The 15,489-nt window shown below is 35.9% G+C and overlaps 2 protein-coding genes across 6 annotated transcripts in view; one reads left to right on the forward strand and one right to left on the reverse strand.

Moving 5' to 3' along the window:
* Positions 1-2,538, reverse strand: part of slc20a2 (solute carrier family 20 member 2) — a 36,190-nt gene extending 33,652 nt beyond the window's left edge. Inside the window, exon 1 of one of the 2 annotated variants that reach the window (XM_065247201.2) lies at positions 2,285-2,538. The gene's annotated coding sequence lies outside the window, so the exon portion shown is untranslated. The remainder of the gene's footprint in view (positions 1-2,284) is intronic. The other variant, XM_065247199.2, reaches the window with a different exon arrangement.
* Positions 2,539-5,099: 2,561 nt separating this feature from the next.
* On the forward strand, positions 5,100-15,489 carry hsd17b3 (hydroxysteroid (17-beta) dehydrogenase 3). 4 transcript variants are annotated; one of them, XR_012337942.1, is made up of 11 exons: positions 5,100-5,624; positions 9,228-9,274; positions 9,543-9,618; positions 9,712-9,819; positions 10,140-10,207; positions 10,326-10,370; positions 10,607-10,706; positions 10,798-10,877; positions 13,546-13,611; positions 13,784-13,946; positions 14,039-15,489. XR_012337942.1 is itself a non-coding variant. In XM_073816233.1 (11 exons), exons 1-11 carry the CDS (start codon positions 5,474-5,476, stop codon positions 14,132-14,134), a joined length of 987 nt encoding a protein of 328 aa, XP_073672334.1. In that variant the 5' UTR covers positions 5,128-5,473; the 3' UTR covers positions 14,135-15,489. The 4 variants fall into 4 exon arrangements, 3 of the variants coding, with proteins under 3 accessions (XP_073672334.1, XP_065103274.1, XP_065103275.1); XM_073816233.1 differs by having other exon boundaries at positions 5,128-5,624; positions 13,797-13,946; XM_065247202.2 differs by having other exon boundaries at positions 5,139-5,624; positions 10,672-10,706; positions 10,796-10,877; positions 13,797-13,946.

Here is a 15,489-nt window from a genome sequence, read left to right on the forward strand (position 1 = left end):
ACGACAGATGCGTGATAGAGCTGCGGACTATGAACTGACAGGTCAAAGATTTTTGTCCACGGTCCCAGTGTGTGAGCAGTGTCACAATGTCATCTGGGACTGGTGCCACTTGCAGAGGAGTGACAGCCAGACAACAAGCAGACAAAAAAGACCCTAACAAACAAACCCACTCAACCTCTTTATACATATTATAGTACATACGCACAGACAAGGCAGAACTTTGTTTCATGTCTAGAATAATTCGGCATCTGCTCATCCTCAGTTTCTTTAGGTATAAACATCAGATTTTGTGGAGAATTACTGCAGATTCCATGACCAAGTTTATTGGAGCGTTCAATTAAAATTAATCAAAAGTCTAAACAAGAGGCGCCATGAACATTCATGTGCATTTCAGGCATTTCATTTTATGTTTACAACAATCTAACTCTTAACACCACTTAACCTGGTCATAAACCATGCCATGGTCACTAACTAAAGTGTTTATTTAAAAGCACATTCATCTTGGTGATAGCTAGGAGACAAGCAAATTGTAAACTCAGCCTGTTCTAGTATGCAAAGCCATAACATCACATGTTTCTTGTTTACATTTTAAAAACGTTACTATTTTAAGAAAAAATTATGATCACCTCCCCTCCTTCTGGTTATGTCATTTCTCTGTAAAGTAAATTATTGCTTTGAGGTGAGCCACAAAGAATGTGGACTCCACCTTCTGTTACAATCGGTTCCATAACCTGTTCATCTTCACAAAACCATCATGTCCTCTCACAAAAGAGAATTACCCATTGTGTTTAAAAGAGCACCTCCCAAGCAGTTCCTCGGTTATATCAACGACTTATTGTTCGTATAGTAATGCCATGGGTCTTTCAAATGGGCATCATGCCCACCTTTAACATACCAACTAAAAAGCCGAATGTTGTCGGGGATACACACAAGGCTGTGTTGTAAGTAACGGCATTCAAAGCTCGGAGGGAGCGTATGGAAAGTATTGTGAGAATACCAACAGGGAGCATGGAAGATGGGTATTCACACGCTGTATCGTGGAAACTTAATTAAAAGTATAACTCACTATACACGTCCTGATCCAGGAGTTTCCTCAACACCCCAGACATTAAATGAGTGGTGTGTGAAATAGCCAAATCGTATTGGCTTCATACGTTTTTTACCATTTGCCTCAGTTCAGGTTAACTGAAGTGTTTATGAATAAACTGTACTAAACTTGGGCAGATCTCAACCTGACCATTGTTTTTGGTAAACTCAGCAAACACTTATCTGTTCTAGGCTGACTGGTACATAAACACCGAGAGGCTTTTGCTGTCTGATTCTATTAAGATATGTACACATGCATGCACGTGCAATTTCACATGTTGCCTCTTGTTGAAATACAGAATTTTTACCATTCACATGCACAGAGGGTGTGTGAAACATTTAATACCAGTTTCTAATGCTTGGTTGTTTGGTATTCAGTTATATTATTCAGTCCATTCATGTCTACAGGAAAATGTGTGAACTTTGCAGAAGCTGCCATCTGTTTAGTGCTTTTAGATCCATAAAAACACAACTATCTGACATTCCACAAAATGATATGTAAATAGGCCTTGCAATATATTTGACTTTTATTTGAATACTATGTAATACTTGTCATCATGTTGCCTACATCTGACTTGTTCCAGTACAGATTGGAGATAGCAGACATAACACTGTCGTGGGCTCCAGACACACTGGTTTTTAACAAGCGTTTACCATCGACCACATTCATTGCTATACAGTGATTTAGCCGCTACATTATGGCATAATGTCATTGTTGTGTCGTGTAAAAACTGTTTACCGTAAACACGAGTGTTATTACGTTACAAATCGTTTCGACAATCACGTGTACACCGTCTCGTGAATCACTGCAGCCTGTCCATTGGATCTCTTGCCTGCCTCGTGTGCCCTCATCAAAAGCGAATCAACACAAATAAAACAAATCCGGATTCCGGTCAAAACGATCACCCTTTGTATTGGGAAACAAATTACAGCATAACATACCTTTACAGTCGTACCAATCCGAGCCTAAGTAACCCCCACTTTAATCCCTTATTATACAATCACTTCATTTAGACAATCTCGCGTTTCAAACCATATGTAGCTACACAGAGTCAGGCACAAGCAACAAAGTAACAGTACGGACCGGGCCTTTATCATTCCCAAACGCGTGGTTTTTACAGAAATGTCCCTACAGCGTGGATCTCATTGAGTAATCACTGGCTGTACGACACTAGTCAATGACGCGGCTCTTACTCACCAAGATGAGGATTCAGTGCTCCGAAGAGGCTTATCATCCAGACAATGAATCTGAGAGTATCTGCTTATAAATTAAGCAGCGAATATTTAGCGCTGAGATTGCTAAACGCTTCCTTCAGCTCCGGCGACCATGTTTATCCTGACTGGCGGCTGACTGACTGACTGTTGCTGTGTGTGTGCATCCGGGCGCTTGAGGGATCAGGGGGCAGGAGCTTTCCGTGTACGGAAAAAAAACGGTACAGAACCAGTGGAGACAAGCCCGACGGTACGGAGTAATGTCATGTCCCGTTTTACCAAAGTGTAGGCTCAATGGCAACATGCTTTTGCCTTTTATTAGCCTAGTTTCGTGTTTTTGTGGAATGTATGTATGTATACAACTAGGAACGTGAGGGGGTCGTTGTTGGGAGAAGTAAGGAGTTTTGATGCACTGCGTTCATAACATCGATATTCTGTATTTTATAATATTAGTCACAGTTAAGATGTAAATACGTTGGATATGAGTATATTATTACAAATAATGTGGTGGGTTTGTCTCACAAATGGTCAGGTAATGGTCGAGTTGTTACGTAATAACAGCCTTGGCGAGTGCTAGCCACCTGCGCGCGACACGAGGCACGTTCAGAAGAGAAACAAAGCAGCAAGCCCGTTGAGCTCATCCTTTGGCGCTGTTTTACAACATTGTGCCTCAGTCGAATTGACGAATTTTGTACCATTAGTTTTATTGGATAGCTGTTTGCACAATGATTAACGAGTTATTGTTAAAGGCAATGCAGCATGAGAATATATATGTAACATCAAGTATATAAATGATTAATTTTAATTTAAGTTTAATAATTTGAACTACTACGTATAAATGTTGCTCTGCATACTTTACGCTTTCTATGTAAAGTCAATTCTTTATTTAAAGTCAAGACTTTACATAGACAGTACATTAAGCATTACGAAGCACACAAAAACACACTAAAATTGGTGAATAGCGACCTCTACTGTTGGATCGCCATAATGCAAATATGTGTCTAGTTTGAGCCTTTTGGCTCGCCTGCCTGGAAAAAAGTTTTCAAACCACTTCAGCTCGCCAAAAGATCTCTCTTAGGTCATATACCAAACTGGTTGCCAATGACTGGGTAATGAGGCAGAAAATATTCAATACACCCATTCAGGTTTAAGCCATTTCTGAGTGGGCAGTCAAACAAGGCCTTTATTCTGTAAAACAACGGCAGCGCTTTCTTCAGTAAATACAGAGCAAAGAGTTTAACTTTTGTGTTTGTAGACTTAGCACAGTATTTTCTGGCAATTAATGTTACATTGAAGGGTGAAAGACAAGCTACATATGTTTTCGTACCTAATAAATTGAGAGCATGAGAAAGGGAAAAGGCCACTAGATGGCGGTGAGCTTAAATACCGTTTTGAGAGTCTTATAGCCGATTAAACAACAACGTTAGTTAAAATAACTATGAAAATTATCTCATAATTTACTTACCATCGTGCCGTCCTAGATGATTTTCAGTTATATTAAAATGCTGTGGTGTTAACCTCCTATATGAGAGTCTTTTTATATTAAAGTAATTCAAACGACTCTGACTCTGAAGTGGGTTTATGATGTCTTCTGAGGCAACATGTACGTTTAATATTTTTAAATTATGTATCATCGTTGCGTATCCACAGTTACCATTACATCGAATCTCATTGGTTCTTTTGGGTCTCGTGATTAGTTGTCATGCGTGTTTTATTATCATACTGCTAAGAATAAAGTGGGTCTGAGGACTTTAAAGACTTAGTTCACAAGATAACCAATAATCATAAACGTTTAATTATTAAAATGTCAAGCAGTGAAAAAATATGACCTTAAATACATAACATTAATTAATCTGATTTAAAAAATTATGATCATTATGATGCTTATTATACCAATTAATTTAAATAAACTAAGCAAAATGGCAGATAATATACAATGTGTATAAAAGGTAAACCATAAACAATGATATCTGGCTTCCCTACTAAAAAATGGTCTCCCAGCTTGGTTTTAGCTGGTCTAGCTGTGTTTTGGCCACTTTTAGTCTGGTCTAGCTGGACTTAAACCAGCTGCTGCCACCTTAAACCAGCTACAAGCTTTAACGAAAATTAACCATGGTTTTTTTTTTGTGGTAAAAGTGTAGTAACCATAGTTTTATGTTGTATTGATTACTATCAGCAAAACCATGGTTTAGTAATATTTTCATAAGGGTATGCTGGTCTTAGCTGGATTTTTCAGTAGGGTTAATGTCTATAAGCAAAAACATTTCATGTTTTCCATGTGAGTCACAAAAGAACATGATTCATGAACTCTGTTCACTACCAAAAATATCACTAAAAGAAATTCCCATTCAAATGTATGCGTCTGAAAAATCAGTGGGGATATGCCTAAAAAGAAACCAAAAGGTCAAATGTTTCTGTGGTAAAATACCCAGTAAGCTGGAGTGTTATGGTATTTAATCTATGTGTTTAAGCCCCTAGCTATATGCCAAGGTCGGTTTGATACCCAGGAAATGTATGCTGCTAAAATGCATATTTTGAATGTACTATATTACGTTGCTTTGGCTATAACCATCTGTCAAACACAAAAACTTGAATATTTTTATATCAAGTCAATACAGTATCAATCATCAAGTTTATTAAGAATGAAAATGTAGACCTCTACAGAGAACACATGCAAGAATAAATTTAAGAAACAAGGTCAGAATTTTAAATAAAGAAAAAAGGCAAAACTATGTTTTTTTTTAATGTTGTGGCATATAGAAATAATAAAAAGTGCTTTTTTGTTTATTTATGCACAATTTACTGCACTTTCTTATAGCACTATCCCTATTTTCAGTCCAATATGAGTCAACATTATTGCCACATTTTTAACTCTATTTGAGTCTTTTTTAATAAGTGTGAAATACAAGGTAAGTCACTTAAATTGACTTTATTTGAAAATGGGGAACAAAACTTCCTCCAAAACACACAAACACAACATATCAGGAATGTGAATAATGTCCTGGTTAAATGGGGCAGACAAGATTCTGATTGGCTGAAGGGGCTGTCAGCACTGTGTTTTGAAGCTTGTGGCCAGATTAGATGAGAGAATAGGAGAATCGTGGCAGTCAAAAGAGGTACTAAGCTAGCAGAAAGGACTAACTTTAAGTCTTGAGATAAGCCTTCAGACTCTGCCATGACATTAACTGAGATTATCTTAATTTTGGCTGGAACTTGCACTGTCATGCTTTTTGGAGTGAAACTAATATGTTTTGTCATGGTGCTTGCCCCGAAGCTCTGCTATCCTCTTCCTGAGTCTTTTATGACCTCTCTGGGAAAATGGGCAGGTGAGAAAACAAGTTTTTTTTCTGTATTTAAAATTCTGACCTTGTTTCTTAAATGTATTATTGCATGCATTCTCTGTAGAAGTCTACATTTTTATTCTTATTAAACTTTACAGATTATATTATAAAGATTTTATAGTGATGATGCAGTTGCAACTCATGCACTGATTTGTATAAAAAAAAATACAAACATTACAAAGCTCTACTATGGGACTCTTTATTCAGCAATCAAATGATGATTGATACTGTATTGCCTTTAAGTATTCAAGTTCTTGTGTTTGACAGATGGTTATAGCCAAAGCAACGTATAGTGCATTCAAAATGTGCATTTTAGCAGCATACATTTCCTGGATATCGAACCTGTGACCTTGGCATTGCTAGGGCCGTGCACACAAGTTGGGTTACATTTACAAAAGTCTGATGTCACTCTTATACAAGCATGCGCAGATTTGGTTCTGTTCCACTATTTGCCTCCTAGTATACGCACAGCAATAGTTCTCGGCCTGTGGCCCAGGAGCAGGTTTCTCATCTCACTTTTCATTATCCCTCAGAGGATCTTGTTTCTAAAATTGCACTTTTATTGTCTGCTAAAGAGAAAATGTCTTCCTATATTGCACTTGAAATTACACTGTGTATACACCGTCAGCTACAAAAACAATTCCAGACGCTTTTTCCCAAGCTTTCTTTCCATTCCATTTTGGCACCGAGAATTACCAAGAACAAAAGGCAATTAGAACAGTATGTTCTAGCACACATTATTACTCTATTCATTTCTTTTGAGTTTTGAATGGTGGTTCCTGTCCATTTGAAATCAAATTTACTTTTTTCTCTCATTCTGTAAGCATTCTTTCACATTAAGGCTTTAAAAAACTCTTCCTGATGTGTGTTTGTGTGTGTGTGCATCACTATAGTGCAATGTTTCTCACCATGGTGTTTCTAGCATGTTTAGTACTTTTCCTTTCACTTGAACAAATGATTATAATAAAAGAGTTTGGTTATGCAATAGTGAGCTCGGTTTATTGAACTGAATGCCTGAAACTACATCCCATTTGTTGAATTATACAAAAAAACTCAACAAGAAGATGGGATTGTCCACATTTGCATAGCTTCTAAGACATTCAATATACATAGCTGCGATTTCCCAGAGGTTTCATTGTAAAGCAGGGTACTACTTGTACTTTCTTGCGTCAAGAACATTGGTGCAAAGAAAGAACGAAGCTTGGGAAACAAGTTAGAAAGACATAAAAAACCATCTTGTCACAAATAAGAGACCGCACGGACTTTAGCTCAAACCTTTGGCCTTTGTGGGGTGTCAAAGCAATAAAAGCATGATGGCAGTAATTACATGTGACATCATTTCCTTTAAATTATTCCGGCTAACCTACGGTCAACCCCCCTCCCCTTTCTCCCGTTTTTTTACCACCTATAATGTGAACTTCTCATGCAGAGTAATGATTCTTAGTGGCAGCTCAGAGCAGATGACTTTTCACATAAATGCACCCTTGCGTTCCCTGTTTATTGAATTGCTGGGTACACGGAGTCTGTTCAAGTACATGATGTTAAAACAAACCAAGTTTGTTTCTGAAGTGTGTGAGATTTTCAGAGAGAGTGCAGATAGCAGATAGACCATCTTGTTCTGAAAACTATTGATATATTTTCTGTAATACAAGAGGTGGATATATATATTTGCAGCTGGTAGAACATAAAATGATTTAGGTTATATTCAGGTTTGATGTGATTTATTGAGTAGCGCAATTATGTACAGTATAAAAATAAAGATACATTTGTGACTCAGTCTGTGAAATCCCAAGAATGTCATTTATTGTTTTCTAGCCTACATAAAATCATCCTATGCACTGTAAAAAAAATTCTTGTTGCACTTAAATCTTTAAATTTCAAAATTAGTCAAGAAAGTTGAAATGAATAGTAATTTCAAATTGATTAAACTTAAAAATGTAAGTGCAACAAGGAATTTTTACAGTGTAGTATAAAAATATTCTGTGAAAATATAACCTTGATGTCTTTAATATTGAAGGTCGTCAAATGTGAAATCAAATTTGATGCTCCTATTTTCATAATCAGATTATGAGACTTTAGCCTGGACTTTACAGACAGGGTCACATTTTATTATTATTTTTTATTTTATTTTATTTTTGCATATTTGAATAAGCATTCATACACAAGAGAGAATATCTGGCAACACATGTGGCTTTGTTAGGCTTAAATGGGACACATCATGAAAATCTGACTTTTTCCATGTTTAAGTGCTATAATTGGGTCCCATGTGTTTCTATCAACCTAGCAAATGTGAAAAAGAACCCAGTAGCTTGGTTTTGGTAAACCATACTCTGCAAGCATGTAAAAAAATTGGTAATTTAAATTTGGCTCCCCTTGTAATGTCAAATGGGGATCTTATTATATCATTAAGTGGCACTATCCATCCACAGCACTGCCATTTAGTGTAGGGAAAGAGAGAGAAAATAATTGAAAGCACAATGGAGTTTTAATTTCAACAAACCACCATCATGGCGATCAGTTTTTGCATTTCATCATTCCATTTGCATTTTTAAGGACAAACCCAAAAATTGCACATTTTTACTTGCACCTATAAAGTCGCATATGGTTTATAGCAGTGTTTCTCAAACTTTTTCAGCCCAAGGACCACTTTATCTTCCAATTTTTTTCTGAGGACCAGCTAACAGAATCCCACTCTAACACTCCCCGAAAAAACAACAAACAAGGAAGGATAAGCTAAGTTTAAGTTTAATATGCAACTGTTTCAAGTCAAAAACTAATTTTAAAAACAAATGCAATGCTATGTTCAGAAATTATTATATGAATTTTATTTCATTTGAAAAAGTAAATGTGAAATGAGTTACAGCTTAATATGAACAACAAACTGCACATGTGAAAAAAACTGCAATTAAACATAGTATAACAGCCTAGGTCCCACTTAATGTCATTCCAAAGAGCCATTAGTTTAAAACTGAGGTGGTGGCTATATGAAGTCTATGGTTGTAACTATGGTAACAATAAAATACTGAAAAAAAAAATGTTCCCCTTAATGTCCAAAATCACTGAATTACAGGGATTTTACACATGAAACAAAAACTAGTACATTACAAAACTAATAGATCTGTGGATTTTAGCTGTTTTCAGTTGATGCTTGATCTTTTATTTTGACCCTCTTTGGTTTAGCCACCGATCCATTTTTACGTTATTAAAACAGAATGGCAAGAACTGATATCACAATTTCGCAAGTGCATTAGAAATCTACTTAAATAAGTGACGATTGTATAAACACTTGCCTAGTATAGGTCATCTTTTGGCGGACCACTGGGGGGGTTTGGCGGACCACTAGTGGTCCGCGGACCACACTTTGAGAATTACTGGTTTATAGGATTAATGTGGTAGTTTGTAGTTTGAGCTGTGTATTCACATATGTACCGTGAGGACAACTTTAAAAAAAACATCTTAAAGTCTTGTAAAACGTCCCCTTTAAGATAACATAAATATACACGACTGCTAAATGACAGTACAATTAAAATAAATTCTTATTTATAACTTCCCATTTCTGGTTCTAAAAAATCTGATCTTCTGTTTTAGTGATCACTGGAGGTTCAGATGGAATAGGAAGAGCATATGCACAAGAGGTAACCAATTTATGACAAAATCAAAGCTATATTAAAGTTATTTTAAAACTGCCTCAAAAAAATTCTGGGTTATTTTCAACCTAACATTTGCTAAAAAAGGGACAAACCCAACAGTTGGGTTAAATAAACCCAGAATAAACCCATGTTGATATTTGTTGAAAATAACCAATCAGAGTGTGCCCAAAAATGCATTGTGTCGGGCTCTACGCATTGCAGCAATGACTATATGCCTTTTAATAATGATCATCTTTCTCTTGTTTTTCTGCAGCTTTCAAAATACGGCTTGAATGTGGTCATCATCAGCAGAAATCAAGAGAAGCTCGACAGGGCAGCCAGGACTATAGGTTAAAAATTCACTGTTGAAATATCAATTTTTCAGTTTGTCTGTAGATTTTAGGGTCAGTTAAACATACATTTTATCTTTTCTGATATTACAGAACTTGCTACAGGAGTGCAGGTCAAAGTAATAGCTGCTGACTTCACCAAAGATAATATATACGGACACATTATGGAACGTATAGAGGGTCTGGATATTGGTATTTTAGGTCAGGCTTCATTTTTCTCAAATTATGATCCTTACACTCTCAGAAAAAAGGTAAAAAAGTTCTCACTGGAGTGGTACCATTTAAAAAGGTCCTAATACCATTTTGGTACAGGTATGTATCTTTGAGGAACCTGTATGTACATAAAAGGTATCAATGTGTACTTTTGAAGTATATGCATCTTTAGATACTTTTTTGAAAAGGTAGCACCCCAGTGACAACTTTTGTACCGTCTTGTACCTTTTTTCTGAGGGTGTAGAGATTTCCACATTACAGTTGTTTGTCTTGGCTTTAAATTTGAAAATGTTTAAATTCCTACACAGTGAATAATGTTGGCATTCTGCCCAACCAAATACCTTGCAGGCTGCTTGAAACAGCAGGTTTGGAAGAGGTGAGACAAGTTATGATAAAAGCATTTATTGTTAAAATACTATATATTGCAACTAGCTCTAAGAAGTGTGTTTATCAGATATTGTCATTTATACATTTCATGTGGTGACCTCACATAGAGAATATATGATGTTATAAACTGCAATGTGAAAGCTATGGTTAAGGTGAGTAGAAGCATTGGTTATTTGAATAGAAATGCATTTGCAATGTGACCCTTTCTGAGATTATGAGCAGCAAAGTTTGATTTTACTCATTGATTTCAATCTTTGACTTAGCATGGCCTAACTCAGTCACTATAAAAGATTGATCAAGATTTAATAGAATGTTCTTCACTTTATGACTTTACCTGGGTTTCACAGGCAGGGTCATAAATGTTAAGGCTTTACATATGTACTTGCAGCATCTTACAGGTTTGCGTGAAAGCATTGGTTTATTGAAGTGCTCCGCATTATGGTTTGCTTTTAGATGTGCAGTATTGTGCTACCAGGAATGCAGGAAAGGTTTGACTTTCTCACAATTTTCTCATAATAATGTAATTAAAGTTTTCTTTCAGTACTGTACACATGCTGACTGTTTGTATTTTAATTAGAGGAAGAGGAGCCGTTTTGAATGTGTCTTCTGGCATAGCCAAAATACCCTTCCCTCTTTACACCTTGTATGCAGCATCTAAGGTAAATCTTTGAGACAAAGCTGAAAGTCTTTGTCGTTTTGTCTTTTTTGCCATACTGTGATTTAACGGTAATATTACCTATTGTCTTTGTATTTGTTTCTGCTTTTCTTAATAAAATCAGATAAATATAAAGATACAGAAAGTGGACAGGTTGTGTGTTTACTTCTACAACTAGTTTACATCTGGTAACTACTGTATCTAAGCAATTCCACCATTATAGATGTGACATTTCCAGTCAAAACTTAAAATATAAATAATCCACACATCAACAAAAAATATCAGTCTGTTTACAAGTTACGTTTAGGAAATGCATGCATTATGGATGTGACAAAAACAGACAAGTTTTTGGGAGACAACATACTTTGTAGGACTTCTGCCAAGATGCAGTACCCAACAAATGAAGAAAGAATGGATCTTCAAATAACATTTAATTTGTTGTATTTTAAGTTTTGTATGCGCATTTATGAGAAAGAAGCAACATTATGGACGTGACAATTCTGATATTTACACGTAACTTAACTATAGAAAATAATTCAAAAACACAAAAACTTTAACAGAGACTATGCATGGGTAACCACCAAATGTTTAAATCTAAGATATGAGCATAAACAGAGAAATGTGATTAAATCTTATCTGATAAAATAATGTGGTCATATAATTAGATAATCAAAAAGTTTATATATTTCACTAATTCCATAAAAAAAGTAAAATTTGTATATTATATTCATTCATTACACACTCATATTTCAAAAGTTTCTTTTAATTTGGATGATTATAACTGACAACTAAGGAAAATCCCAAATTCAGGATCTCAGAAAATTAGAATATACACAGGTTTCCTTTTTACAAACATTACAGAGTGCGTTCACATCCTAGAGGCAGAAAGCCTCATCAAAATTCAAAGAAATAAACATTTGAAATATACTGTGTGCAATGAATGAATATAATATACAAGTTTCACTTTTTGAATAAAATTAGTGAAGTAAATCAACTTTTTGATATTCTAATTATATGACCAGCACAGTATTACCTTCAGTCAACGAAGAAGTAAAGATGTGTACACTCACCTAAAGGATTATTAGGAACACCATACTAATACTGTGTTTGACCCCCTTTCACCTTCAGAACTGCCTTATTTCTACGTGGCATTGATTCAACAAGGTGCTGAAAGCATTCTTTAGAAATGTTGGCCCATATTGATAGGATAGTACCTTGCAGTTGATGGAGATTTGTGGGATGCACATTCAGGACATGAAGCTCCCATTCCAACACATCCCAAAGATGCTTTTTTTGGGTTGAGATCTGGTGACTGTCTAGGCCATTTTAGTACAGTAAACTCATTGTCGTGTTCAAGAATTCATTTTTTAAAATGATTCGAGCTTTGTGACATGGTGCATTATCCTGCTGAAAGTAGCCATCAGATGATGGGTATATGATGGTTATAAAGAGATGGACATGGTCAGAAACAATTCTCAGGTAGGCCGTGGCATTTAAACGATGCCCAATTGGCACTAAGGGGCCTAAAGTGTGCCAAGAAAACATCCCCCACACCATTACACCACCACCAGCAGCCTGCACATTGGTAACAAGGCATGATGGATCCATGTTCTCATTCTGTTTACGGCAAATTCTGACTCTACCATCTGAATGTCTCAACAGAAATCGAGACTCATCAGACCAGGCAACATTTTTCTAGTTTTCAACTGTCCAATTTTGGTGAGCTATGTGAAAATTGTAGCCTCTTTTTCCTATTTGTAGTGGAGATGAGTGGTACCCGGTGGGGTCTTCTTCTGTTGTAGCCCATCCGCCTCAAGGTTGTGCGTGTTGTGGCTTCACAAATGCTTTGCTGCATACCTCGATTGTAAGGAGTGGTTATTTCAGTCAAAGTTGCTCTTCTAACAGCTTGAATCAGTCGGCCCATTCTCCTCTGACCTCTAGCATCAACAAAGCATTTTCACCCACAGGACTGCCGCATACTGGATGTTTTTCCCTTTTTACACCATTCTTTGTAAACCTTAGAAATGGTTGTGCGTGAAAATCCCAGTAAGTGAGCAGATTGTGAAAAACTCAGACTGGCCCGTCTGGGACCAACAACCATGCCACGCTCAAAATTGTTTAAAATCACCTTTCTTTTCCCATTCTGGAGTTCTGGAGATTGTCTTAACCAAGACCACACCCCTAAATGCATTGAAGCAACGGCCATGTGATTGGTTGATTAGATAATTGCATTAATGAGAAATTGAACAGGTGTTCCTAATAATCCTTTAGGTGAGTGTATAATAGTCATTTTAAGGAAACTATAACAGGATACCAACATTTGTTTCACGAATCAAAAGGGCTGTGTGTGCCTAAAAAATATAAATATATTTTTTCACCTCAAGCCCACAAATCAGCAGAGCTGTAGGCACCACAGATACTGGAGGACCACAGAGAGATATGTAACCCCTCACATATTTAGATGATGAGTATAAGCCTATAGGTTTTTCAAAGGTTGATACTATTTCACCCGATCCTAAATATGCAGTTACAGCCTTGCAGACTGCTTATAAACCCAGAAGCCAAATCATTATTTTTTATGTATTTACATGGGGCCATGCACAGTCCTAAAATAGTTTTTCTTTTATTTGTAAACCAATGAATAAATTTAAAAGCAACTTTTTATCTTACAGGTTTTCGTTGAGAGATTTTCACAGGGTCTTCAAGCAGAATATAGATCCAAGGGAATTATCATTCAGGTTGAGTAAAATAGCATGCATATCAAGTTGTTTGAATAAATACCTACATTTTTATATTGTTTTTTTTTCTGTGGTTTTAAAGCTATCTTTTACTTCATTTGTTTGCCTGAGCTGTAATCTCTCAATAACAGAGAGTCATGTTTTTTACTGAATGCATGTTGTGAATTATCAGTCTCCTTTCTCAGACAGTGGCTCCATTCGGGGTTTCAACATCAATGACATTATATCAAAAGCCAGATTTGGTCACATTTACAGCTGAGGATTTTGTGAGGAGCTCCCTAAAGTATCTGAGGGCTGGTGATCAAACATACGGAAGCATCACTCATACAATATTGGTATTGACAGAAGTGTTGTGCTCAATTTTATACTGTAAATTATTGTATCATTTTATAATGTGCTCTATCAATATGACTCCATTCATCTGTAGGGCTGGATTTTGCAGGCCATTCCCACATGGGTCCTACGGAGTAAAGCGTTCCAGCATAACTTTGAGGAATATGTGAAGGAGCAGATTGGAAGATGAACATATGTTCTCTATGTATATACATAAAGTATTGACACTGTTGTGTTGTTTGCACTAATTGACAATAGCTGCATCCATTTCATGGCTTTTTAGGTATGCAGTTGTGTAGTATGAAAACATTTCTTTTACATACATTATTTGATCTATGATGTAATTATAAATGTTTGAAAGCTCCTCTTCACGACCACTTTGTTCTCATGGGGAGACGACAAAATGAAGTTTATCCACGGGCCTTCAAAATATCCTGTATCAGTGCTGATAATGTAAAGTATTCATCCTTAAAATTATCTCATATCATATCAGTAAAGAGACAAGACCTTGTTAACATAACAGACAGTTTGTCTCCCAAAAGGCCATACAGAGGCAAGAAGGGAAAATAAGAGATGTGACCTTGTTATTTCCACAATTGACACCAATCAGCCTGTTGAAAGGTTTACATACCCATGGCTCGTAATGTATTTTGTTGCCTTCTTGAGGATCATTGAATGTTTGTATCTTTTGAAATAATTGTGTATGATTTTCTCAAATGTCCCCGGTGTATAAAGATAAATTTCAACCAGGCCCGGATTCAAAGGGAAGGCCAGAGTGGGCTTGGCTCATCCAATTAGAAGCTTGGCCCACCCTGGCCCCACACCACATAACAGCCAATCTTTTGGCCAAAAATCTGTAATGTTATACTATATTAACAGACATGAGAATAATTCTTAAGAAAAAAAGCATTTCAGATAAAATTTAAATTTTTAGTTTGTTTTAGTTGATGTAAATAAATAGTTATTTTAAAAGAACTGCCCCTTTTTAACAAAGTTACTAAATAGTTCCTAAATATGTAAAAAAAAATACAATTAAAGCATTAAAGACCGGCCCACCTGGAATATCACTTGGCCCACCTTTCATCTCATATCTGGAGCCGGGCTTGATATTGAAGAGAGTATAGACAGTTTTTCTTGAAGAGACAGTTTTTCTTGAAGAGAGTATAGACAGTTTGAAACAAGAGACTAATAAATTCACAAAAATCATAAAACATAAAAACGATCATCAATATCTTAATATCAAGTGTATGTAGATTTTTCAACTGGATTATTTTGTTCAGTTATTTTTGTGTCATGTGGACTATATGTAAACATCTGTTAAAATAGCTACCCATTTTTAGTACAAAAATAAAAAAATCGATTTGTATGATCCCTTTATGATTTTCCCTACAAACAGTTAAAAAATTGTGCAAGCTATTTTTGGCGCCACACAGTGGTTAAGGACTAGTTCAATCAAATGAAACGTCTATCATTATTTACTTTAGTCTAATATGTTATTCCAAACTCTATGCTGTCTTTTTGTGGACAAATAAAAGAATATCTCTT

This window comes from Paramisgurnus dabryanus, chromosome 11, assembly GCF_030506205.2.
Source record: "Paramisgurnus dabryanus chromosome 11, PD_genome_1.1, whole genome shotgun sequence".
NCBI lineage: Eukaryota > Metazoa > Chordata > Actinopteri > Cypriniformes > Cobitidae > Paramisgurnus > Paramisgurnus dabryanus.

Coding starts and splice junctions, on each gene's coding strand:
- hsd17b3 (XM_073816233.1), top strand. CDS start 5,474: ATGACATTAACTGAGATTATCTTAATTTTGGCTGGAACTTGCACTGTC. Junction 9,275..9,542: donor GAAGAGCATATGCACAAGAG/GTAACCAATTTA, acceptor GTTTTTCTGCAG/CTTTCAAAATACGGCTTGAA. Junction 10,878..13,545: donor CCTTGTATGCAGCATCTAAG/GTAAATCTTTGA, acceptor TTTATCTTACAG/GTTTTCGTTGAGAGATTTTC.